This window comes from Xyrauchen texanus, chromosome 4 (genome assembly GCF_025860055.1).
Source record: "Xyrauchen texanus isolate HMW12.3.18 chromosome 4, RBS_HiC_50CHRs, whole genome shotgun sequence".
Classification (NCBI taxonomy): Eukaryota; Metazoa; Chordata; class Actinopteri; order Cypriniformes; family Catostomidae; genus Xyrauchen; species Xyrauchen texanus.
In genome coordinates this window covers 47,446,352-47,473,849 of record NC_068279.1, presented here as the reverse complement: position 1 = coordinate 47,473,849, position 27,498 = coordinate 47,446,352, and the positions used below count along the sequence as shown (strand labels likewise).

Genomic DNA, 27,498 nt, shown 5'->3' with positions numbered 1-27,498 from the left:
AAAGTCCTTCTGAGTGCAACGTTACTGAGTGCACCTTTAAGTCTATAACACAAGGACCACATACTGAGTTTTTCCAGTATTTCCTCATCAGTCATCTTGGATTTCTTCCTCTGCCTGTCAGTATGACGGTACAGCGTACTGGACGTGTTCTCCGGTTGGACCTGGGACTCTGGAGGGGTCGTGACCTCTTTGATAGGAGCAGGAGGTGCAGCCGGCTCAATGACAGAGCGTGTGAAGATCTGCAGACATACAGATAAAGTGACAGAGTGAAGGATGAGAAGTGTTTCTCGAATAATTATAACTATATTATGGGATAATTGACTTAATTTGCAGCCTTGCAAGCACCACTGTTTCCTAGTTTTATTTATTTATGTGTCTCGCAACTACAAAATAAGTATGTGTACTAACAGATTTGGTGTGCTCCGGTCGTGGAGCGATGATGGGTGGGACCTCATCCTCATTGTCCTCATCATCTTCTTCATCTTCATCCTCCTCTTCCTCATCTTCTTCTTCAGACACCGGAGGTGCAATTGGAGGCTCAGACACTGTCTTAGCACTGTGCTGCTTTCACACACATAAACATAAACATATGCACAGAATAAAAACAGAATTGAGTGTTCAACGTGTATGTATATCAGATGTATCACTGTACTGCTCTTTTTGTAGAGTTAATAACCAGCAACACTTCACATTTAAACAGGACCACATCTTCTTAATCTATAATTCATGTCGTCACAGGTAGATCTACAGAGTGATTGTCAATAGCTCCTAATAGTCCATCCTGACGCAGAAGGCAGGACTTGTCAGAATACAGGTGGAAAAGAAAGTGAGTATTTTAAGTTCTGAGCACTCACAGAGTGAGAGAGATGTACAAGGAGATAGAACGAGTGAGATCTTGCACACGCAAAAAAAAATAGGTGTAGGAAAAGTATCAGAATTCTGTGCAAATATTGACATCAGCACACATTCTAAGTTTATTTGAGCACACATTTTGTTTTTGTTTTCTCAAAATTAATTGATCTTTGCAAGAGTTCAAGTCATGTGGAAAATTTGTTTTTGTGTACTCCAAAAATCATCTTGCATGCTCAAAATATAATTTTGCGCTTTTAAAATATCATCTTGCAGAATTTAGGCACAAATAATATGGAGCCAGATTTCTGCCAAAAGGAAACAAACAAATAGAATGCTTTGAAATCAAACACAATCCTCTTTGCAAAGAAAAACTCAACTCTGAAGAAAGCTATTTGCAAATACAAATGGCCATTTGAGAGCAAATGAAGAGTAGTTGTCCTATACCACTGGCTTAACAAATGCACTGTGTTGTACAAATATAGAAAATGTGTTTCATATGAGCCTACATCATATTTCACAAATAAGTACAATCTATTCTACATGATTGTTGAACAAATTGTTACTAAATATTACATGGTAAAAACATATTTTCTAGTTAAAATAAGATAACTTCTGGTAATCACAAAACATGTAATTAAATATTTTCTAGTAAAAAAATTATATTTTATCCTTGTATTTTTTCCTTATCAGGTAAGGAGAGGGAGTTTGTCTCATTAATGTGAAAATAATGTGAAAATGCTGGCAAACGTGGAAATTGCACGTCATCTTGTCTTCACACCTATTAAAGTTTTTGAACATATATTTAATAAGGGAAACATTTATGGCTTTGTGGCTCAGATGTATTGATGCTCAGCCTCTAAAATTGGCCTGAGATAAACGCCTTTAGTGTGACACTCGATTTTATCATTATAGTGGTCTCTTTTTTATGATTTTAAAATATTACAGACATTACAGCATCATTTTTGTTACAGCATAATGTTCTGTAAAGCTGCTTTGAAACGATGTGTGTTGTGAAAAGTGCTATACAAATAAAAATGACTTGACTTGGCACTGCAGTCACCACTCCTTTGGTTGAAAACAGATGCACATAGATATACAGTGATGGGCCTCAGCATTGTTTTGAACTACATATCTCCATATTAAGACACTTCATTCATTCATTGATCTTCTGGTTTCAGGTCTAAGCACTGTGTATCAATAAAATAATGTCGCCAACAATGTAAGATTACCTTTAAAACACAAAATGCAATGTTACCACGAAATTAGGATAATTTTTGTATTTGTTTGACAATCCTGTAGAATAGATTGTATTTATTTATTTATAACATATTTGTTATATTTGTACAACACAGTGCATTTGTTTGTTAGGCCAGTGGTACAGTACAACTACTCCTCATTTTCTCGCAAATGGCCATTTGTATTTGCAAATCACTTTCTGTTTGTTTGAGAGTTGAGTATTCCTTTGCAAAGCGGATTGCGTTTGTTTTAAATATGGCTCCACACTATTATAACGCTTTTGTAACTCTTGCTTCAGCTGAAGTCATTTCAACATCTAGAGGGTGACACCATAAACACTGCCAATCTGAGTGGAGTCCAGAAGTAAGAGCAGAGGTAAATGGCATTGATCAGAATGGAATACAAACTGAACACTTACTAAAAACTGTGCTGCTGAATATTTTGTAAAAATTGTAAATGAAACTGAAGAAACTATTCCACAATAAACATCTCAAGGAGTAGGATGCTTTGTTGTTGTCACGTGACCTTGTCATAATGTGTTTCAGTGGCATCCAGTTATCATCTTTGAAGTAAAAACTGTTATTTGATACTTTTAATCCAGTGTTGTGTAAAAACATCCTAACCTATAGCAGTCTTAACCAATAGTAGGTCAAAAAAAGAGATGTTCAAAATTGTAAACTCCTTCCAGTGTGCTCTGTTGTATACTGCACATTTTGGCATGTAGTACAGTAGGTCACCTAACTCTGCATACTGAAAATGTGCATACTATACACAGTATACACACTATTTGCTGCAGGAACAGTAAGAATAGTATGCATACTTCCAAACATGTACATTCATGTATGTTGTGAATTATAACATTTACGGAAAATATTCTGCTGCTTTTACTATAACAGTTATTGACAATGGTCTGTTAAAGAATTGTGATGTTATCTCTGCTAAGTCTCTGTCCTACCTTTGTCAAAGTTCAAACTGTGAACTTCAAAATTCTTACAAACACTTAACACAGTTACGTTGACAGCACTGAAATGACAAATCTGGCTCTTTTTGAAGAAGCAATTCAGAATCAGAACGCTTGTTTCATTAAAATGCATTGCAATATAAACATCCAAGACATTTGAAAACAGAGCATACTGCTCCCTAAACTTTGCACATTGGTAAAAGTAAGAGTTAATAGAAGCACTATGCACAACAAGAAACCGGAGCTAAAACCAGTTTGAAATCAGCAGACTTGTGTAAAGGTCAGACTCACAAGATTAAGTATCACATGCATTTTCATATTTGTTTCTGCCAATTAGCAACTGGCATTCATCCTACTATGATTCTAAACCTGAAATATAAGGAAGAGATCGAGTTTGCGGAAGAGTCTAGCAACTGGAGGTATGAGATGAATGGTGAAAGATAACAGACACACATACACACACTTGCATGCATGTAGTACTGTTGGTGTGGCTATGTATGTTGTCATGATGAACTGTGGTTAAGGAAGTACTGTATTTAATAAGGCAAGCAATCTAGCAAGCAATTTAAGCAGAGCACTAAATCCTTCAAATATGGGAGGGAAACATAGGAAAGTGCCTAAATATCTTCATCTTAAAGACCCCATGAAATCAAACTTAGTGTTCTTTACAACCTGGTCTATATCTATCTATCTATCTATCTATCTATCTATCTATCTATCTATCTATCTATCTATCTATCTATCTATCTATCTATCTATCTATCTATCTATCTATCTATCTATATCTATATATATATATATATATATATATATATATATATAGATATATATATTTTTCATTTACATGTACATACTTTCATGATGAAATGAACACTAGAGGCCCTAAAACAACAATTACTTTTATTACCTTTACCATGCGTTCAGACCAGATGCGGCGAGAGCGTAAAAATTCGCTCTGGCTGCCCTGCCAACAACGCTATCGGAAATTCGTGGACGCTCTGACGTATTTGAAATAGGCGGCAACGTTCGTTGAGAATGCTTGGTTTTGTGAATTATATTTAAAGGGGCCACAAAACATCCAGACATGTCGACTCATGAAATATTTGAATATATTATTATATAATATAATATTAACCATAATATCCACTTCATCACCTCACCTGGCACACTAACAATTTCAGACACCTTTGTCCACTCATCGTATTTTATTTTATTTATATCCCTGTAAGCAAACGGGGACAAATATTATGGGAAAACCCGCCACGACAATAATCAGTTTCTCCTCCATTTTGTCTTCGGAACTAATGTTTGGTGGGAACCAAAGTTTACACTGTTGTGTTCTCTAGACTTCGCTAGAGTGGAGCACTTCTATATTCCGATAGGTTGCTGCCGAACCGCGTCAAAGCTCATTACCATAAAGTTGGCTGCACTTGAACTTTCCTCTGACGCCCACACCGCCCAAGACTCGCCGTGCCACTTCTCACCACCGAGAGACTCTGGCTGTCATAGAAAATGATTGATTTCCGGTCGATTTGACGCTCTCGACGCCTCTGGTCTGAACACACGGTTACACAAATCACGAGTAAAACTGCAGATAAACAGTTTATAAACACTTTTCGCCTTCACACAATGCTATCTTATGACAGCTAAACACTTTTACTATAGCGCATGACTTGTAAGGCGACACATTAAACATTTGCATTACAAACTTATTCGAGCACAATAAAGTTGCGCAGTTGACCTTGCAATACAAATAAATGTGTTACGAGTCCCTAGGAGCATGCGGCTCAACACATAAGCAAAAAGTGTCATCGAAGCACCCCAAAATGATGCGGTTGCTTCTCCAATTGAATTTATCATCTCACTTTTGCTTTTTATGACACTATCAGTTAGGTTCAGATTTACATGAGCCTATCATTGGCCTACAGTTCACAGTAATCCTTTTTTGCAATTGAATTCGTCAATCTGTCCGAAATAGATTTATAATAATGGCTTTTCTAAGGACGCGGTAATGTACACCTGTATCAGACGGATGCTTTTGGAGCGTCTCACTTTGGTTGCGTTGCGACTTAAATATACTGTTTTTTGGTCACTGTGTCAAGTTCAACGTAGTCTAAAGCATACAAAAACACAATGGGAATTTGCGGTACATTAAGCTTTGTTTGAACGCAAGAACGAGACTCATCGACTACGTCCCAATTCGCCTTCTTCTTTAATAAAAACAAAAACATAATTAAATATATATTCTGTCCTTCCTAAACTTCCTATTCCAAAAGGAAATATGTCAGAACTTGGAAGTAATGCATTCATCAAACCATTTCATGGGGTCTTCAAGTGTACATGTTGGTGTTTTCTAGACTAGAGCATCTTTGTGCATCCTACCAACATTAGTTATAGTGACAATAATGTTCATTGTGGTTCGGCTTCAGGTGAGAAATCCAACATCATTTCATGGACAATACTGAGATGAGCTCATTAAATCTTCTCCAAGCACATCAAAAAGAGTTTCCAATAATATCTAAAAGATTATTAGCAGTGTTTGCAACATTTTGCAGTACCGTAAGCATCATGCCAAATAATATTTTAGACCAGCTCTAGACAAGCGGCTGCACCGTAGAGGCTTCAGCTTTGCCAAATAATGTGCTGCTTCTTTAGTGGCGTACAGTATAAAGGTGAAGTTTTACCTTGTCAAAAAACGCGCTGCAGGTTCTAAGGCTGACAGGTGGCCCGGAAGACAGGAGGCGGTTCTGAATGATGATAAGGTTGAGAACGGGAGGATATTTAACTTGACACAAAAAACCCACAAAGTAATCAAACACTACAAATGGACTGCAGAGAAGAGAGGAGAGGAGGGAATGTGTTAGGGGGCAGACAGACGGAAAGGTTGGTTTAAGAAGTTCTATATGTCAGGGGAAAGGATGAGGGTAAAATATAACTAAGAAAAGGCGTGAGAATCTTTGTGGTCTGAACATGGACATCCATTTTTCACCATTTTAACTGGTCGATCATTTCAGATGTTAACTGTTGCAAAAATCATATTTATGAAGCTGAAATCTTTTTCCCCAGCCTTTCACATGAATATTAGAAACATCCTTTAAAATTAGTTACATTTATCAGAGGAGCAAAACTGCCTTTTTTATGTAATTGTTTTTACTTGTTTTAACCCTTAAAGGGGTTAGGTAAGTGTCTCTAAGTTTGCGTAATTGTGACTTTTTTTAAGATTGTTTAGATATTTTTTACTGGAAATCAAGACAACAATACATTTGTTAATGCAACACTTTTGTTACCTAGAAATGTATAATATATTCCCTGTGAGTAATTTGATAAATAATAAAAGTTTGGGGAGAATCTTTTTAAAGGAATATTCCAGGTTCAAAACAATTTAAGCTCAATCAACAGCAATTGAGCATAAGTCAAGGTGTCATGGCATAAGGAATCAAATCTTTCTTGATATTTTTACATATACTGGAAGAGGTCACTTTATTGCAAAGACATACTGTAAGTTTCAGAACTCAAAGCTTCCTCTCCAGACCAAAAAGGACATTTATTGTTTCCACCCTTTAAAAACAACTCGTTTTGAAATCAGCTACATTGTGAAGTTACAGAGCCGTGCCATTTGTATAGTCCCTGCCTCCACAACATTTGAAATTGCCAATGGCCGGTGAGTTGACAGAGAGAGAAAGCAGCTTCAACACTGAAAGTGGTACTATTGTAAGTGTAGTTTGCTTTTAACCAGTGAAAAGTGTAAAGTTAGGTCCCCAGACGTTGCTGTGTTTCCAGTTGTGGAAAAATTGTATCTCTGAATAGCCTTCTAAAGGATCACAATGTTAGGAATGAGTGGCTAATTCAAACAAAATACCTGTAAGCAATGTGGGAATAAATGTTGGTAACACTTTATTTCTATGGTCCCAAGTAGATATTTAACTGACTATAAGTGACTTATAAACTGGCTTGCTATAGCTAGTAAACAGTGTTTCAACAAACATTCAGTAGACTTTCAGTAGCCTGTATAACAGCAGCAAAATAACAGTTTATCAACTGGCTTGCTATAGCTAGTAAACAGTGTTTCATCAAACATTCAGTAGACTATCAGTAGCTTGTATACAGCAGCAAAATAACAGTTTATCAACTGGCTTTCTATAGCTAGTAAACAGTGTTTCAACAAACATTCAGTAGACTATCAGTAGCTTGTATATATATATATCTCTATTAATGACCTACATACATTATTGTTGAGAACATCAGTTAATTAAAAGGTCAATAATAAAGATCTATATACAGGCTATTGATGGTCTACTGAATGTTTGTTGAAACACTGTTTACTAGCTATAGCAAGCCAGCTGATAAGTCTTGGGACCATCAAAATAAAGTGTTACCTAAATGTTTGTATTCTTTGAATTCTAAGAACCAAGGATTCAGGCTTTGCAAAGAAACTTGTATTGAAAGATCTAGCAGTGGCAACAATGTTGGACATGACACTAATTATTGATTTGAGATTCAATTATTTAAATATAGAATAAATAAAAACAATGGTGAAGTGTATGGTAGAAAGGCTGCCTGCTTTCTCATTGGTTATTTCTCTCTTTATAGTCATGATGTCCCAGATTTTGGCTGAAATGAACACATGGGACGCCCTTTTTCAAATTTATCAATGGAGACCCCCCTCCACCGGTCGACCGGCAAATCATTTAAGAGTGATTTCTCAGCCGGTGACCATCGCTTATTTTCTGACACGGGATGCATATTGAAGCCGGAAGATCAAACAGGGTATCCCCAGATGACCGTCCCTTATAACACTCTCCCTATAGCTTGATACACATTTATTAACCCTTCACATTCTCAGCTTGTGTTTGACTATTTTTGCTTTTTAAAAAGCATTACTTTATCACCAAATCTTGTGTACCTGATAAATATTCTTGGAAAATACAGTTTCACACTTGTAACTGCGGGAGGGCATTTGCTTTTCAATTATTTTAGCCGATCATAACAATGGGCGTGAAAACTGAGCGTTTCAGACAGAGGGTCAAAGACATGGTAGAAAAAGGTTATTACTGTTTTGACTGGGGTTTTTTTTTTTGTGCAAGAAACTTTAATAACATTATAAGTAAACCTTTAAGGAAGGAAATAAAATAAAGAAAATATGCATGTCATTACCCCTTTAAAAAACACAAAAACACCTTACAGTGAGGCACTTGCAATAGAAATGAATAGGGCAAATCTTTAAACATTAAAATACTCACTGTTTCAAAAGTATTGTCACAAGACAGAACCAATTTGTTAACTAGGGTTGGGAAACCCGAAAACCTTGTTCAGAACCGGTTACATTCTCTAAAAAGTACCAGAATCATATAAGCTTTGTGAATTTCAGTTCCGTTAACGGTTCTCCTGCATGCAATTTTCCGACCGATGCGTCTGGAACACCATCATGAAATAATCAGTATTTCCAGCAGCACATTTCTCCACAAATTGGCCCCATTCACTTCCATTGTAAGTGCCTCACTGTCACCTCCGTTTCCGCTTTTGTTTATTTACTTTATTTACTTGTATTGAACCTGGAATATTCCTTTAAGAGTGAGATTTATGTAGTAAAGTTATTCCTTTCAATAGCTTGAACTCATTCAACATCTGTTGAATAGGAAATATTAATTGAATAGTAAGTGTTGTTTTTGCTATGTGGTAAAAACTGCAGTGTGTATAAATTTGTGTATGAGATGATGAGTTAAACAAATACAGACACATACCCACTTACAAACCAACCAGTCTACACCAGGATCGACACCAGTGTCAAATTAAAGACATAAAAACAAACCGAAAAGTTTAAAGGCTAAGCGCTTGAAAGCTGAATCTTAACACAACTTTCAGGGTTAGTCAGGCCTGTTATAAACAGACAACCTGATTCTCACACATTTTGATGTGGAATTCCAGCCCTAAACATAACGCATGATGTTCACTTTATAGAAAGTCCACATGAGGGAAAAATTAGATGTCCAGATTTACAGAGATACAACAGAGAATCTGAGTCAGCTGCTGAGCGTGATGGAAAATGTAGTTGTTTGTTCAAAAACATACATTTTTTTTAAATGTTTACCTCCTAATAAGCAGTATGTTGCCTGCCCACACCATCTTTGTTTGTGAGAGTTAGTAAACTGGTTTTAACCATTGCTACAACCAGCCTAATATGGTTTTCTAGCAGTTTCAAGCTGGTAATTTTTTATCAGTGGAGGACACGGCAATGACAGCAACATCAGAAGCACATGCAGGGGATGGGAGAAAGAAACAAATCGGGAAAAGCTAACAATATAACCACAAGCAAAAGATTGAGCCTCACGAATTATATTGTTTTAATGGATCTTTAGTAAGTGCTAGTAATGGTTTTGCTTGTGAGAGATAGAAATGGCATCAGTGGAAGGTGCTTGAATAATGAATCATTTGATTCATTAAGATGTTAGGATCAAACGTCAAATTGGGAAACAAAATGTGAAAAAGTGAGTAACTCACCAGAGTATTGGCTGCAATATAACCATGAGCGGATTTATCTGGAAGCATAAAAACAACTCCATTAGTCCTAGAGAATTTTACTTAAACAAAATGTATAAACTGCTTCTTCATGAGACATATCTCTTAATGTAGAAGTACAAAAATGCCACTGAAAGTGGGAAAATCCCCAGATATTTAAAATGTAGTGAATTCCTCTATACGGTCTGGCCTTTAGCAAATAAAAGTCATTTTAGCTAAATCAATTGTAAATAGTGTTTTGATGTCAGGTGCACTATTATAAAAAATACATAAAAAAATAAAAAAACATTCTTGTTGCACTTTAATCTGTCTTGTATACTATTCTGATGATAGTGAAACTTTGTAATATGGCACTTTTTATACCACTGTGTCCTTAAGAGGATTCGCTTATGTTTTTTTCTTTTGTAAGTCGCATTGGATAAATGTAAATGTATTATTACAGTTACTTTAGTAATTGATGATGATTTTATTTTATATTGTAAGTGATTTAAGTTTTAAAACTGTAATAAATTGTTCTGTTTTCAATTAATAGATTTAAAGGAATGTTCTGTGTTGAATGCAAATGTTAATTACTACAAAATCTAACTTTGACACGCCCCTCGTTCCAAGTCACTTGAATCGATAAATGCTTCAATACACAGTTTCAAAAGTATAGCCACAACATACCAATATACATGTTAACATAATTTTAATGTGATAAAATTGCTTACTAACTTTATCTGTGTAAAGAAATAGGCAATGTTACAACTTTGTTGTCATGGCGACATAACCCTGTAATCCTGGTATTGGATGTAACTTGTATGCGATTTTATCACATTAAAATCATGTTAACAAGAACAATATTTACACTGTGTGGCTACACTGTTGACTACATAAACTATGTGTATTTTTAACAATAATAGACTGGCCCTATTCACTTCAATTGTGACTTATTTTTTTTACATTTTTTTTGGGTGGTAATCAACATTATGCCACAAATGCTGTTGACTGAGTTGAACTTGTCCTTTAACTGAAGTACTTGACATAAATGAATGACAATCACATAATTGTGTCATTCTAAAGAAACGGCGCAATTCCTGCATGAAAATGTCAGTTTGTTTTTGTGTTATTTCAATTGAAATGTTTAATGCTAAATTTGAAAGATATCATATTTTCCCTCCATAAGCCCAAAGTACCAGGAGCGTAACCACCAAAGACACCTTAATGGGATGCGACCCCACAATATTCAGATTAGTGGTCAACAAATATGGGTTTTTCAATGGCAGATCATTAAACTATTTAACACACCTAAGAATGTGGTAATGGTCTTGAAAAATACCAACACAGATTACAATATTATCATTACTAACCCTAGACGCTTTTATCCAAAGTGACTTTTAGAGCATTCAATGTCAATATTTTGTCAGTTTGAATGTTCCCTGAAAATCAAACCCATGATATTGGCGTTGCTAGTGCCAGATCATGGGTTCGATTTGACTATTTCTACTAGTTGAATAGCAGAAAATACAGCACATTACACACTAACGAAAAACTTCAGGTTCTTCTTAATAATATGAATAGCACTGTAAGTCAAGGGGACTTGAGCTTGTGTATTTGTGTCTGTGCCTCACCTCCTGATGTAAAGCTCATGTATTTCTGGTTGTTGACGGTCTCTTTGGAGTCGTAGAACTTGAGAACATCTATAACAGCTTGAGGGTTCTTCTTCTGTTCCAGCTTAGTAATATTAGAGGTTTGCAATAGCCGGGCCCATTGCTCTGGAATACCCTGTGTATGTGACCATTGGAGACAGACATAAAGGCCAGACGGGTAAATGATTAATGTCTTTTGCATGCCTCAAACAAAAAAATAATTAAACTGTGAAAGGATTTGGCAATGTTTTGAAAATCCTCCATATGCTCTCTGATATTTATTACTAATGTGGTTATCTAACACATGTCCATACAAACACCAACTGTCATAATAGGACACCATCGGCAGATCCACACATCACTGATACAGTATCAATCCCACTCCATACACATACACTACAGTCCATTGAGATTGGGTGAACTCACGGTGAACTCTCCTGTTACTGCGTCAAAGCCTACATGGATGGTGTGCTCGAAATCAGAGGGCAGGGAAATCTCAGGACGCTCTTTCTCCTTCTTCTTATTGGCTGTGGAATGGAGAAACAAACACAATTTTGACACTCTCACATCAACTCATCAAAAACATCCCTAGTTCATCACTGTTGGTTATCTTAGATCAGCATAAATTCTTAACAGTAAGGATTCTTTCTGCTGGCCCAGTTGTGTTTTTACTTAACCTGCCAACATTTTCACTGGCTGCACCACAAGAAATACATTTTTTTTTTTTTTGCTTGCTTTTAATTAATCGTTCAGTCTTCTTTACAAAATTTATGCTTTCGAGAATCACATTTTCAGACAGCTACAAACTTTACCTTGGTGAAAAGTTTAAATTAGCAAAATTTCCAACAATAATGCTCAATACATCACAGAAAATGTCTAGGTTACGGATGTAACCTCTGTTCCCTGATGGAGGGAACGAGATGTTGTGTCGAAGAAGTGACACTAGGTGTCTCTCTTGAGTGCCGAATATGCCTCTGATCTATGAAAAAAGGCCAATGGGAATTAGGCAGACAATATTTTCATACCCCGCCCCCCGGACATACGGGTACAAAAGCGGAGAAATACGTTGAGTTCATTCAGGATTTTTCTGAGGAGCCGGAAATGGTCTGGCCACTACAGTGGCTCGGCTCAGCGACATGGCCGGGAGGACACAACGTCTCATTCCCTCCATCAGGGAACGGCGGTTACATCCAAGGAGGTGCGCCATCAGGAGGAGGCGGAAAGAAGTGCAAAGGCTGTCTCTCTTGCCAAGCAGGGACAATGGATGAGGTGGGAAGGCCTGGAGAGGAGAAAGCTTAGCTGGAGGGAGCTCTGGGAAATAGAGGCAAGCAACATCAGCTTCATCATCAGAGCCACCTATGATGTGCTCCCATCTCCAAAAAACCTCCACCAGTGGTATGGCGAGGACCCAACCTGTGCCCTCTGCCCAACTCCAGCGACTCTCAAGCACATCTTGGTCGGTTGTAAGACCAGCCTCACACAAGGTCATTACACCTGGAGACACAACCAGGTCCTCAAGAGTCTGGCAGCAGCTCTTGAGAGCCAGAGGAATGCCACCAACTCCTTGCTCCTGAGAGCAATCAAGTCCATTACGGCCTTCATCCGAGAGGAACAGAAAAAGCCCAACCATCCCCCTACCAAACCAGAGGCTGGACAGCTAGCGATGGCCCGGGACTGGAAGATGCTAGTCGATATAGGCCAGCAACTAATCTTTCCACCTGAAATTGCAGTCACCACCCTTAGGCCAGACTTGGTTCTCTGGTCCCCTTCATTGAAGTCTGTTTACATCACTGAGCTCACAGTCCCATGGGAGAATTCAACAGATGAGGCCTATGAACGCAAGAAACTGCGCTATATAGAACTGGCAGCAGACGCTCGACAACGAGGATGAAAAGCGAAAGTCTATCTGGTTGAAGTGGGATGCAGAGGTTTTGTGGCTTTTTCTACCATCAGACTGCTGAAAGACCTTGGCATCCGTGGACAGGCTCTGCGACAAACAATTAGATCAGTCTCTGAAGCGGCCGAAAGAAGTAGTCAGTGGATATGGATTAAAAGGAAGGACCCTTGTTGGGCTCAAAGAGCATCAACATGACCCACTCACTAATCCCCCCACCCTATAACCCACTTGAGAACCCAGGTCACAACCCTCCATGAGGAGGCTGAAGGTATGCGGTCAGCCTTATGCTTGAATCAGGGAAGAGGACGCTTCCATGCCTTGCATAGTCCTAATTTTCATGATTGGGCATGGGACACAAACTCAGGTTTGATCACCCTGTAGCTGGCCACCTTTGATGAGGGTGTCTAGTGTTGAAAGGCCGAAACACCCCCTGATTCAAAGGTACATTACTGATGATGTGTCTCGAAATTTACATCTTTCCCATGACTGAGGTACAACTCCCACGCCACTCTCAACATCAAGGCAAACCTCATGTGCATACCATCCATTGGCACAATGGACAGTTTACCATCACGTCCCGTGTTTATGATTCTTCTTCTCCGTAACCTAGACATTATGTTTATGTTGGCGTGGCATAAAAGCACATGTACAAGATCAACAAATACAGGACTTACAATAGAGTACTGGCCTAATAGAGAACAATAGTCTGGTTCCGGAGGTAAAAAATCCCATAAATTTTGTCCATAGGGAAATACATTTTTAACAAGTACTTACAGACCTTTAAAGACAGACCTACTGTGAGATCAGAGGTTGTTAATCAGTGGTAATATGTATACTTCTGTTGGAGCTATTAGACTGCGTTTTTTCAACATGGGATTGTAGTCCATTAAAGTACATGGTCTTGTACCTTTGTCTTTTTGACCGATTTTAAAATACCTTTTATTAATGGTTTCATAAATGGCTTAAGGTCCATGCACACACTTATGAAATTGAAGAATTAACAGGTGTAACGTCATTGAGAACTAAATCTGGCCTAAACGTTTTTGCGTTCTTTTCGGGGGTTCGGGGGAAAACTTCTTACCGGCTGCTAAACACTTTTTACTACCATTTGTCCACATCATTGGTAGGTGTGACCTGGAGCTCCTCCTACATTGAGACCGACAGCTAAATCCCGTTCAGCCAGTTAAGATCAGTCAACATGAACATACTGGCATGCAGAGTTTAAATATTTGGTCTAATTTGCTAATATACCATTTCAAGATGGTTTGAGGAAGTGACATCTTTTTGTTCCTTGAACAATTCCTGCTAGTTGTCAAACTCAAACTGTGTTCCACATGGGATAAATCACCCTCCGAAGGGCACTTTGAATGGAGAAAAATCATGATAGCCATGCTGTAAAATTGCTTCAAACAGAATTTCCAACAAAAATGACTAAAAAAGTGAGTAGCACACTGTAGCACACGTCTTATCTCTGGTAGGTGAATGACATTTCTGCAAAATCATTCTAAGTTTGATAGGTGGAACTCTAATGGGGCTTTTCCACTGCACACGGGGCTGGACTGGTAATCTGGCATACCAGGCATGTTTCTGGAGGGCCGACGCACTTTAGGACCAATCAGGGGCAGACTGGCCATCGGGAGAACCGGCCGTGAAACATGCCAGTTATGCAGAACGGACCACAAAACGGCGTGTGATATGCAGAGCCCCCCCCCCCCCACCACCACAAATTAGGAACACAAATGCTCAGTAGATGCTCAGTATCAACAAACATGTCTGGATCTTCAGATAAACGTTTGAGGTTATTTGAGGAAAATATGTTACAAATATGTAACACAGAGCCTTATTTAAACGATCTGTTAACGACACGGAAGTGCTTTAGTGCTTCAGAATTCAGCGTTCTAATTTCTTTGTTATTGTTAACACACTTGAAATGGTCTATATTTTCAGCCAGAGAGTGTATTACTCTGATTTAAGCTCTCATTTAAGCATATAAATAATTGTAGTTTTTTAAACTAGTAAATTTACATTGAAAACAGCATGTGCCCATACTATACTGGAGTCATGTGGATGGCATGCACTTACTCTTGTCTCCTCCTGGAAAGATGGACCTGAGACGGGCTTTCTTGTTCTTCTCTTCTGGAGCCATTGGAAGTGGTTTGGAACTGTGAAGTGCGAAAGGGTCGCGGGAACTACTGTTCATTCTCAGGGGGGGGGCAGGCGGCTTCTCTTCAATATCGACACTATCTGACATCTTTAGCTGCAATCACTATGGCCTGCAGGGAAAGAGAGAAACCGAGAATCATTGTAAAGACTGTTTTCAGATTGGAGATGGAACCGTGAATATTTCCGAGAGAAGTGAGAAGTCTCAATTTTAGGAGAGCTTGGAGCTTTTCGATTCATGGACTTTATTGATCCCAAATGGAAAATTCAGACTATGAGTCTGCGCAACAAAAGATCTACAAATAAACAGACATATGGGCCACATTCGTAGTGGCATATTTCTATTTTTGCAGTATTCAAATGTGCAGTTTGTGAATTGTTTGTATCTGTGGAATGCCTAGGTGACACGCTACACTTGCCAAAATCTGCAGTATACAACCAGAGTACAAAATGAGGAATACAAATACAATGTAGTGGTTATGTGACAACTATTCATGCATACTACTGTTTGAAACATATGCGATTATCATAGCACACTGTGCTGTTTCACTTACCATTTTTAAAGTAGTATACAGTATATTCTGTGCAGAGTCAACTCAACCAGAGGTCCCCAGCTAAAAAAAAAAATGTTTTTTTTAAATAATTTGTTACTGGCTTGATAACATGTGACCATATTTGGTTTTCGACCATTGAAAATGAGTAAAATGGAACAATTTATGGATGGAGCAACATTGAGAGCCCCATACCTCTAAGTATTCAAACATATAGGGGCCTAACATATGGGGCTTAAAAATGGAGATACAAAAAGAATCGTTTATTCAAAACCAAAATCTAAAAGGATATTAACTAGAGCTGTTGATTTAACACACTAATTCATTGTGATTAATTATATAAAACAATAACATACAAAAAATTATGCAATTAATTATGTCCACGAACCTTAATAAGGAATATATCTACCATTGGAGCAATTCAAGCTTGAAGTACCATCTGTTTTCATCAGGGGGCAGTGAGCAAAACTCCAGCTGTATAGGCAATGAGCAGCTATACAGGCAACAAGCCACAGTCAGGCTTACTTGACAGTAGCGACTGAACAAAATGAGAATGCGTTCTTGCATTCATACAACTGGACGGAGCTCAATTCTAAATGCAGGGATCTCAAGTTTCAAACTACATTGAACTTGACACAGCAACCTAAATATGCTGTATTTATGACACGACGCAACCAAAGTGACATTCCAAAAGTGTCCGTCTGATGCATTTGTACCCTGCAATACACTTACATTCCAAACAATAGCCAGAGTGTTTACAATGAGGCCATTTAACACATATGCACTCTTTCTGTGGTCTATCTTTGGATCTCAGTTACACATAAATGCAAGTGCACACGCAAACACACACACATTTCCTCAAAGCATTAATTAAGGGAAACTCGCTCCCTCACTCCATGATGCAACCCATAACCCCATTCAAATGCATTGGTTCACATTCATTTCTAATATTCATCAAAAGCAGATGTATAATTTATTTTTTTTTTAATCATAGGATATGATTGGATATGAAGACTTAATTCATATATGTAGCCTAATAATTAGGTTTAAAATACATTTTACATGGAGCAAGTCATCTCATGGGGGGTGCCATGTTGAAATCACATGCTACTCGGAAACCCCTAAATTATCGTATATAGAATAAATTGATATAATAGTGCATTTCTACAATGCCACTAGTTATAGAAAACTATAATTTACGTGATACTGTATTCATGCTGCATGTTGTTAGTTAAGTCCAAAATGATCTGTATATCAGCTAGCGCAACCAAAATATCACTGAATGTACCTTTAACATCATCATACGCAAAGCAACTAGCACCTTTTTTTGAGGCGGGAACTGGCTGAACAGTAAACATAACTTTTAATGTAAAAGTCAACTTAAAACCACATAAAAATGAGACAAAAACACACATGAAGTGCAGCCACGTGCGTCTCTCTCTTTCTCTCTCGAACTGGCATTTCCGGCTCGTCTTTATCCCCCTCCCGGCTGATTAGCCGATTCAAGGCCGGCCGTGTGTAAATAAACTGTGTATAAATACTACACAATGAATTAATGAAGATGATTTTGTACAGTAAATGTTTAGGAACCATTGAACAGTCATAACAACATTCCCAACATTCATTGAGAGGTAAATATACTCTTATACATCCACATAAACAAACACGTGTGTTTTCAGATGCGGTTTCATCTTTCTGTAGCAATCAATTGTAATTAGTCTGTGACCCTGTGGATGTCACAGATGTGTCGTTATGAAAGCATATATTCCATCAGGTTGTTAGCACAGATAGACAGGGGAAAAACGTGTATATAGAGTACAATTTCAGCACCTTTTTTTTTCACTTCCCCATTCCACATATGATAGATATGTACAGCCATTTAGATAATGATGAGCAAACCAAACTCAACACTAGACAACAAACAATCAGTCAATTATTCTAGCTCTTACATAAATTATGCTATTCTGGTAGCAATATGTTTTAAAACATAGTGTGTAAGAATTCCCAGCATTAAATGTAAAAACTTTTTAACATTTTGAATATATATATATATATATATATATATATATATATATATATATATATATACAGTATATATATATTTGTAATGAAAGACTAGTAGTTGAGGATAAAGGTTTAGCAAAATTGAAAATTTAAGTTTGCTACGAAACTTTCTCTGTGTATATGTGTGTAAAGTGTATTGACTTAATAGTTTTGATTGATCAGTTTGAACTTCGTTGGGTACATCTGACATAAACTCAACAACAATAATGATGCATTCATTCAAGCATTGAGTCAGGTAGTGGGTTTTTCCTCTACTGTGCGAATCTAGGTGTGGCACAGACACGTTAACTGTCGTTTTTCTGGCACAACCAGAACTCAAAAAGAATGATAAAATCCCTATATGTGAGCCACAAACCATCCCCAACACACGCAGATGCACACACACACACACACCCCCAAACATACCTTCAAATGTTTCTACACCCCATATGCACACCTCTGTATGTCTAATGATCCCAAATACACAAAGAAACATTAAGTAAGCCTGAATACACTTGAAAGCGTAATAGGCCATTAGGAGCTGTTTTAAACGCATTCATCAAAGCTATTACTAATCTGCTTCTCAGAGTTCCAGTTTTTAACTAATTGTAAAAAAAAAAACATTACATGAACACCTCTCTTCACCCACTGTCATCATCAGGTCATATTTTGAAAAAGTGCACATCTATAAGATTATAAATAGTTTATCAAAGAAGAAATGTCATTAGGTGTTGAGGAAATGTATTGTGTCGGCGCAAGCTAAATGAATAGATATAAATATATGTCAGTTTATTCTAATAGGGTTGTCATTTTTACAGTTCAGTTAAATATTTCTAGGTTTGTGCTCTGAATCATGACACTATAAAGTATTTATTAGAAGATTTTTAAAGCTGATATGTCTTAAAAATCAGTTGTTTGCCATATAAAATCTTGATAACAGGGTTGACATTTTAATTTGCCCTACTGACAAAATTTGCAAAAATACAAGAGAGATTTACAGTAAATGAAGTCCTTTAATTAGAGACGTTATGGTTGTAAAGAGTTGACAAATAACCTCGGGGGATAACTTTGTCTTTTTAATAATGCAATATGTCAACCGAAACCACAAACATATATATAGATTTAGGACATACAACTACCTTTCTAATTGTCTTATTGATTTAAATAATAAAATGTGTCCCTATTTGTTAATACATAATTATAAAAACAAGTTTTAGAAACATGTGCAAAAAAAGCACCATTCACAGTTATAATAAAGGTGCAGGTAAATTTTTTTTAAATCGGTCTGTGCTTAGCAAAGTGCAAAAACTCTGCCTCCAGAGGCCAAAGTAGTAAGTGTTGTTGGGCGTATGGGTGTGTGAGCTCCATGTACCAGGTGTAATGTCCACAGAGGGGCGCCAAAAGTAAGTTGTGAAGTGAGTTGGTTTGAGCTGTGCAGGCTTAATACAGTAATGCATATTTTCTAAACTGTCCCGCCAACACAACCCCCAAACCTAAACCTAACCATCAGTGGAGTAAAAATGTAATGTTACATTACAAAATACAACCTCCAATTACGCTCGTGACTGATTATGTGAATATAATAACTTCCGAGTTTCAATGCGTGAACCTGGGTCTCCCATGCTGCTGATGCAAAGCACTTCCTGTTGCACCACAAGGAAGTTACATTCACTGGAGCCTAATCAAACATTTCTGATAGGAGCTGGCTATATATATATATATATATATATATATATATATATATATATATATATGAAACTAGATCCTGAACTTTCTAATCAGAGCATCCTCAGGCGGTGAGAATGTGCGCCCACATATCCTCTACTATAACTCTGAGTACTGGCACACCACAAGAATGTGTACTGGGTCCCATCCTCTATTCCCTGTTCACACATGACTGTGTTCCTGCATTCCTCAATAACACCATTGTTAAGTTTACTGATATATCAGTGATTGGACTGATCTCTAACAACGATGACTCAGCCTATAGAGTGGAGGTGCAGAATTTGGAGGGCTGGTGCTCAGAGAACAATCTGTCCCTCAACACAGCAAAGACCAAGGAGGTAATCATTGACTTTAGAAGGTCACAGAAAGTTGGATATGCTCCAGTCTTCATTAATGGAGACAGTGTGGCGCGAGTGCCCAATTTCAGGTTTCTGGGACACACATCTCATATGATCTCACATGGTCCACAAACACGACTGCTTTGACCAAGAAAGCACAGCAATGACTGTTTTTCCTGAGGATGCTGAAGAAAGCTGGACTGCCTCAACACATGCTGGTGAATTTTTCCACTGCACTACTGAGAGCATCTTAACATACTGCATCTCTGTGCTGATAGGAAAGCCCCACAACGAGTCGTCTACATCGCACAGAGGATTATTGGGATTTAGTTGCCAGCACTAGAGGACATCTACAGATCGCGCTGCCTCAGGAAAGCCGCCAACATCTGCAAGGACCACACACACCAATGCCACCATTTATTTGAACTTCTTCCTTCTGGAAGGCGCTATAGGGCCCTTTATGCACGCACCTCCAGACAGAGAAACAGTTTTTTCCCCAGAGCAATAACTCTTATGAATCAATCCACTGAGTGACACTACTGATTCCATTGCTGTACTACATACCTGAGCTATCGCACTATTTACATTTGTTGGAATTTCCTTATCATGTTTGGTATTTTTATTTGATTTACTTGGTTTATTTGATCTTATTTATTGTTTTATTGTTCTATAGTAATGTAAGGAGAGTCACAAACCTAATTTGTTGTACCTGTGCAATAATAATTGTACTTATACAATGACAATAAAGACATTCTATATATATATATATATATATATGGAATATATATGAAATGTTTGATGTGAATCGTTTTATACTTGCCATCCATTTCCATTTAAATGCTCACTGAATTTTAGATGTTAAATGTAACTCAAATAGGATGAGTCTGATGGACTGACATCACCTCTCCTGAAGCAGACACGCATAATCGTTTCTGTTAGTCTCATCAATTATAAGTCAGCAGTACAGATGCTAGTAAAGATGTACAGTATAGACTTGTAATTCAAAATAACCTGTATTAACCTGTAAATGTATTGTACAACCATGGTATTTTGGACTTGTACAATGGCTATACCATGTTTTTGCATTATCGTGTTTTACCATCAGTGTAATGCCAATGTACAGTGAATCTGACTCTAGACCCATCTGTTAGTACTATAGTAGTTTTGTGATGTTAGTATCATTAGATGGGCTTGGCTCATATCTTGTCATTAGTCATAGAGGGTCATCACTGCTAAATCTGTGTGCCCATTCCATATGGAGCAGCAACAGTCTTTTCTGTAGGGAGGGTTAAAGATGGACGCCATAGTGTCTCCTTATTCCCTTTGGCGAGCAGGGCGTGGCCAAGTGATAAGGATGGACGGCTGGGGCAGAATTATAGCAATCAGCCGGGAGAGAGATAAGGAGGAGCCAGCGCCACAGTTTAAAAGAGAGAGAAAGAGAGAGCGAGACGCCCAAAGCTGTCTGTGTGTGTTTGTGTATGTCAATATGTTTTATGTGGTGCTTAAAAACACCCCTTTATGTGTGACACTGAAAAGTGTGGGTAAAATAAATGTCTTACGTTTGGATGTTTACACGGCTCCTGTTTCCTCCTTCATTTGAGAAGAAGAGCTCTGCCACATCCCCCAATGTAGCATTAAAACTCTGACCTATTTAGAGCCAAGCGCAGACCAGCAAAGAGAGAGAGAGTGAGAGAATATGAGAGTGGTTCCCTGAATCTCTCATCTTTCCCCTCATCCATTAGTCTCTCTTCTCCGTAATGTCCTTTTGATAAAAATAAGCTACACAGAGACCACAGTGATTGCCTAAATCTAACAAGAAACATGAAATATACTGTACATGTTATGTATATTAACCTTTTAAAAACAGCTCAATACATCCTCAGTGGTATGTACATTAGCTGTTTCAAAACATAGTGTGCTACCTTGTTGTCTAGCACCTAAAAAGGCAGTTGCCTTCTAAGACAACATTCTAACTGTAATGGAATCTCATAAGTGACTGATTTGGTATACTCAGGCAACAAGTGCATACACCATACAAATGTACACAAAAAAAGATCTGGCAGGAGTCTAATGTTAGCATGTTGCTATGCTAATAATATGATACTCTAAAAGCGAACAAGGCCAGAGACTACTTAGCCCGAGACAGATCAATTGTTTCAAAATTGGAACAGCCAATTTGGCAGATGTAGTAAAGGAAGTCCCACCTAGAAGGTAAAAACAACAACAAAAACAATCACCTTTTAGTAAAGGAGAAAGTCAATGTGCATTAGCTGGACTAGCCTGAAAAATTACGTTTTTCCTTCATCTGAGAAAAAGAAGAGATTTAGGTTTCTCCCCAATAAAGTAGATAGGATTGTTATGGTCATGCCACTTTTATTAATAGAAAATAGCTCCCCTTGAGTGTTCCAAAGATGGCCGCCAAGTGGAATCAATTGCCTTGAAAGGGACTTTTACAAGAGCTCCAGACTGCGACTATGTACACGACAATGATTTACTAAAAACTGAAAAGTTTTTCCTTTGCGTTTTTTAAAAGTTTCGCATACAGACGACAACGTTGTCAAAACAAACCCCGTTCACACAGATTCGTGAAAATGACAAAAAACGCTGTATTGTGCACGCCAGGCCAGTAGTTATTGATGTCACTTTGTAAATAAACACTATGCACCTCTGCACATAATCACTCTTCCACAGAACTGTGAATAAAACAATGAAGATGGCGAAAGCATTGAGCAATTTTGTCTGGACGGACGATGAGGTTACTTTATTACTACATGATAAATGACCCTGGACTATAAAGCACGCCACCTTTTTAAGGACTCCAACTGGTGATCTCATGTTGGTCTGTTTGCCCTGGAGGTAAGGACGAAGTTCTGGACGTTCATGCCAATAGACTGAACAGGTAATACGAGTGCGCATAACGTCATTGTTTTCACGGGATGTATGCGTTCATATGCGACTTCATCAGATATCATCTTGTGAGTTATTGAATACATCTTTAGAGTGCCAGTGTGTCTCGTGCCACTTTTCACCCTTTCTGTTGATGATATGAGCTTGCTGGCTGCATGCAACAACAAAAACAGCGTGAGCCATGATGTCCGATTCATGAACAAATGACTCTTTTGAACTAGGTCTTTATAACAAATCATCTGGAAAGAGCTCATCTGGAATCAGGAGATCAGGTTAGCAGTTTGAATTCGAGTTATTTTCTCAGCGAATCAGATGTCAGTGAGTTCACAAATGGGAGTGCAGACATTTCAAAATAGCAGTCCCATGTGTATTTCGGACTTGTTTATAATGAAAAGTCCTGTGTTATGTGCCAAATATTTTTTTTTTATTTTATTATTGATTGGGATTGGAGTAGCACAATAAACTTCATCTGAGAATTTGCACTCTTGTAGTCTCTGTGTCTTTGCCATATAGTTACAGTAAAGAAAGACAAAGATTTTTTTATAATTATATACAAAAAATAAATTTAATATATGCACCCCCATATACATGTATATATAATATGCAGTGCATCCGGAAAGTATTCACAGCGCTTCACTTTTTCTACATTTAGATATACTACAGCTTTCTTCCAAAATGTATTAAATTCATTATTTTCCTCAAAATTCTACAAACAATACCCCATAATGACAACATGAAAGAAGTTGAAATTTATTCAAAAGAAAAAAAAAAATCACATGTACATAAGTATACACCGCCTTTGCCATGACACTCAAAATTGAGCTCAGGTGCATCCTGTTTCCACTGATCATCCTTGAGATGTTTCTACAACTTGATTGGAGTCCACCTGTGGTAAATTCAGTTGATTGGAGATGATTTGGAAAGGCACACATCTGTCTATATGAGGTCCCACAGTTAACAGTGCATGTCAGAGCACAAACCAAGACCATGAAGTCCAAGGAATTGTCTGTAGCCCTCCGAAACAGGATTGTATCGAGGCACAGATCTGGGGAAGGATACAGAAAAATTTCATCCGTAGCTGGAAGAAGTTTGGAACCAGGACTCTTCCTAGAGCTGGCCGCCCGACCAAACTGAGCGATCGGGGGAGAAGGGCCTTAGTTAGGGAGGTGACCAAGAATCAGATGGTCACTCTGACAGAGCTCCAGCATTTCTCTGTGGAGAGAGGAGAATCTTCCAGAAGAACAACCATCTCTGTAGCACTACACCTATCTGGCCTGTATGGTAGAGTGGCCAGACGGAAGCCACTCCTCAGTAAAAGGCCATCCTGGAGTTTGCCAAAAGGCACCTGAAGGACTCTCAGACCATGAGAAACAAAATTCTCTGGTTTGATGAAACAAAGATTAAACTCTTTGGACTGAATGCATCATGTCATGTCTGGAGGAAACCAGGCACCGCTCATCACCTGGCCAATCCCATCCATACAGTGAAGCATGGTGGTGGCAGCATCATGCTGTGGGGATGTTTTTCAGCGGCAGGAACTGGGAGACTAGTCAGGATTGAGGGAAAGATTAATTCAGCAATGTACAGAGACATCCTTGATGAAAACCTGCTCCAGAGCGCTCTGGACCTCAGACTGGGGCGAAGGTTCATCTATCAACAGGACAACGACCCTAAACAGCCAAGATAACAAAGGAGTGGCTACGGGACAACTCAGTGAATGTCCTTGAGTGGCCCAGCCAGAGCCCAGACTTGAACCCAATTGAACATCTCTGGAGAGATCTGAAAATGGCTGTGCACCGACACTCCCCATCCAACCTGACAGAGCTTGAGAGGTCTTGCAAAGAAGAATGGGAGAAACTGCCCAAGAATAGGTGTGCCAAGATTGTAGCATCATACACAAAAATACTTGAGGCTGTAATTGGTCCCAAAGGTATTTCAACAAAGTATTGAGCAAAGGCTGTGAATAAGATTTCAAACAAACTTCTTTCACATTGTCATTATGGGTTATATATTATATATAATTTTTATATATATATATATATATATATATATATATATATATATATATATATATATATATATATATATATATATATATATATATATATATATATATATATATATATATATATTAATATTCAACATTATTGTCATTGTGCAGTGTACAGGTACAGAGCCAATGAAATGCAGTTGTTTTCATATATCCCAACTAAGCTGGGGTCAGAGCACAGGGTCAGCCATGAAACAGCACCCCCCAGAGCAGATGGGCCAAGGACCTTTCTCAAGGGCCCAACAATGATATCATGACAGTGCTGGGGCTTGAACCCCTGACCTTTCAGTCAGTAACTCAGAGCCTTAACCGCTGGCCCATATATACATATATATACTTTATTTATTTGTGATGTGAGATCCAGCTTTTGATACTAAGGACCATTGAGGGACTCATACACAACTATTACACAAGGTGCAAACATTCATTGATGCTCAAGAAGGCAACACACTACTATATGCATACTATACTTTATGTAAATAACTGTTATGTAGATTCTGAAGGACAGTAATAAATTGAAAGAAAAAAGATCTTTTATCTCTTATATTTGTATAAATTCTGAAAAGGGTGTGAGAACTTTTGAGACAAAAGGGGAATGCAAATGTGTGTACTCATCTATACAGTATATCTATTAAATGCCCTATTAATGAGTTATCAGCTGTCTTTTCTTGTGCTTTCTTTGTTTTTGAACAACAATCTAAATCGAGCAATTCTGTGATGTGGGAACTAAAACAGCTATTTCTCTCCTAAATGTTTCAGTTTAGGAGCCAATGGCTCCTCAGTCATTTTTTTAGTCTGGAGCCTTACTCAGACAAATGTGACTCAGAAATATTAGTTTTGTTCACCTTCTTTTCCACTTCTCTGTCCCCATCACATATGGATGCAAGGCACAGACTGGCACATTTGAGATGTGAATTGTGAATTGATGTGGCACATTTAAAGGAGAGGGAATAAGGATCTCACACACACACATACACACACACTGAAGTCACTGCCTGGAACCTCAGTGTTTAATACAAAACCCTATTTAAACCCTGGGAAATGACTAAGCACTGGACGCCTCGATTCACCTAGTTGAGGTTGCATGCCCATATGAATCTTTGTTTGACTTCGACAATCTAATCCCACGGCTGTATGCTACAGAAATATTTATGTATGTTTATGTGTGTCGATTAAGAATATGTGCTTTTGTACTTTACATGTGTAGCCGTTGAGTTAAGTATATGTGGTGTTGATTTGCAGTACATTTTGAATATTTTAGTATTGCATTGTAACAGGTAAGTTGGACAAATAAGTGGCGGGAACCGGCTGAACAGTCAACATAAACTTTAATGAAAAACTCAACTTAAAATAACATAAGACTCACACACACACAGAGACACACAGCAGCTGCGTGCGTCTCTCTCTCTCTCTCAAACTGTTGTCTCAGGCTCCCCTTTATCTCGCTCTCCCACTGAGCGGTTGACTCAGCACTGGCCGTACACCCTCAAGGCCTGGCCATGCACTCCTCCTCGTCACACTCCTCCCTTACCCGTTTCAGGCACCCGTTATAATGCAGTTAGTTCCGGTCCACGAATCTGATTGGACAAGAGATGTTCCATGAGCACTGATGGTCTGACACCATCAACAATCAGACGCTTCACTGTGTGTGTATCACTCCGCTTGTGTTCCTGCTGTTCTAAACTAAAGTGTAAGCGTAGTGCATGTGTTAGGAGTTACTGTCTTTATTTTTGAAATTACATATGCTACATAAGTTAAAAGATAATTTTTGTGTGTAATATGAACCAGTTGGTGACGTAAAGTGAATCTATTAGTCATTGTTTACATAGAACAGCGCTCTGTGAGTTTCCACATTGGATACATACTGTTTAAAATGGCGGAGGACATCACTGTTTCTATAGTGAATTACATTTGTGCACCGGCTACCCCGAAATAGAGAGGAATACCCCACTTGGACGTCTATATTCCACTTAGAAAGCTGACCATCAGAAAGCTGTAAGAATCTCTGATTGGGTGTGGCAACAGGTGATCCATCTCTCTCTCTCTCTCTCTCTCTCTCTCTCACACACACACACACACACACACACACACACACACACATCCATCCGTCTATCCTTGTTTATCCAATGACTTGTTAGAAACAGCACAAGGCGTGATACTATTTCTGAAGTGACATTTTGAATTACTAACGGAGGCTTGGACGCATCATTTGTTTTGAACCAGCAATGGCAGATTCTGATCTGTCGCGTAATAAAGTAGTTCCATGCACAAATATGTTTTTATGACCGTACTCAGTTTTTCCTAATATTTTTAAATGTACTTGTTCATTGAAATGTTGTATATAAGCAATATCACACTCGCAATCATGCTATATGGCCCTACATCAGCACTGCTGTAATTACCTATGGCACTCGGCCTGCGGCTGAATCACAGCAGTGCTGATGTAGGGCCATATAGCACGATTGCGAGTGTGATATTGTTAAATATATATATATATATTAGGGCTGTCGATTATCAAGTTAATTCAGTGCGATTAATTTGACTAAAAATAACGCGTTAAAAAAATTAACGCCATTAATCGCAATGCCCCCGGACCGTCATATGGAAGAGTCCTGAGAAATGCAAGCTTGTAGT

The 27,498-nt window shown here is 38.1% G+C and overlaps 1 protein-coding gene across 3 annotated transcripts in view; it reads right to left on the bottom strand.

Moving 5' to 3' along the window:
- Window positions 1-27,498, bottom strand: part of LOC127638053 (serine/threonine-protein kinase PAK 3) — a 59,899-nt gene that overhangs the window by 17,583 nt on the left and 14,818 nt on the right. The window contains exons 2-9 of one of the 3 annotated variants that reach the window (XM_052119398.1): window positions 15,805-15,864; window positions 15,173-15,363; window positions 11,620-11,720; window positions 11,176-11,329; window positions 9,548-9,585; window positions 5,734-5,796; window positions 409-561; window positions 65-239 (exon numbers count right to left, since the gene is read on the bottom strand). In XM_052119398.1, the coding sequence (XP_051975358.1) occupies window positions 65-239; window positions 409-561; window positions 5,734-5,796; window positions 9,548-9,585; window positions 11,176-11,329; window positions 11,620-11,720; window positions 15,173-15,341 (853 nt within the window). In that variant the 5' untranslated portion in view covers window positions 15,342-15,363; window positions 15,805-15,864. The remainder of the gene's footprint in view (window positions 1-64; window positions 240-408; window positions 562-5,733; window positions 5,797-9,547; window positions 9,586-11,175; window positions 11,330-11,619; window positions 11,721-15,172; window positions 15,364-15,804; window positions 15,865-27,498) is intronic. The other 2 variants (XM_052119391.1, XM_052119406.1) reach the window with 2 other exon arrangements.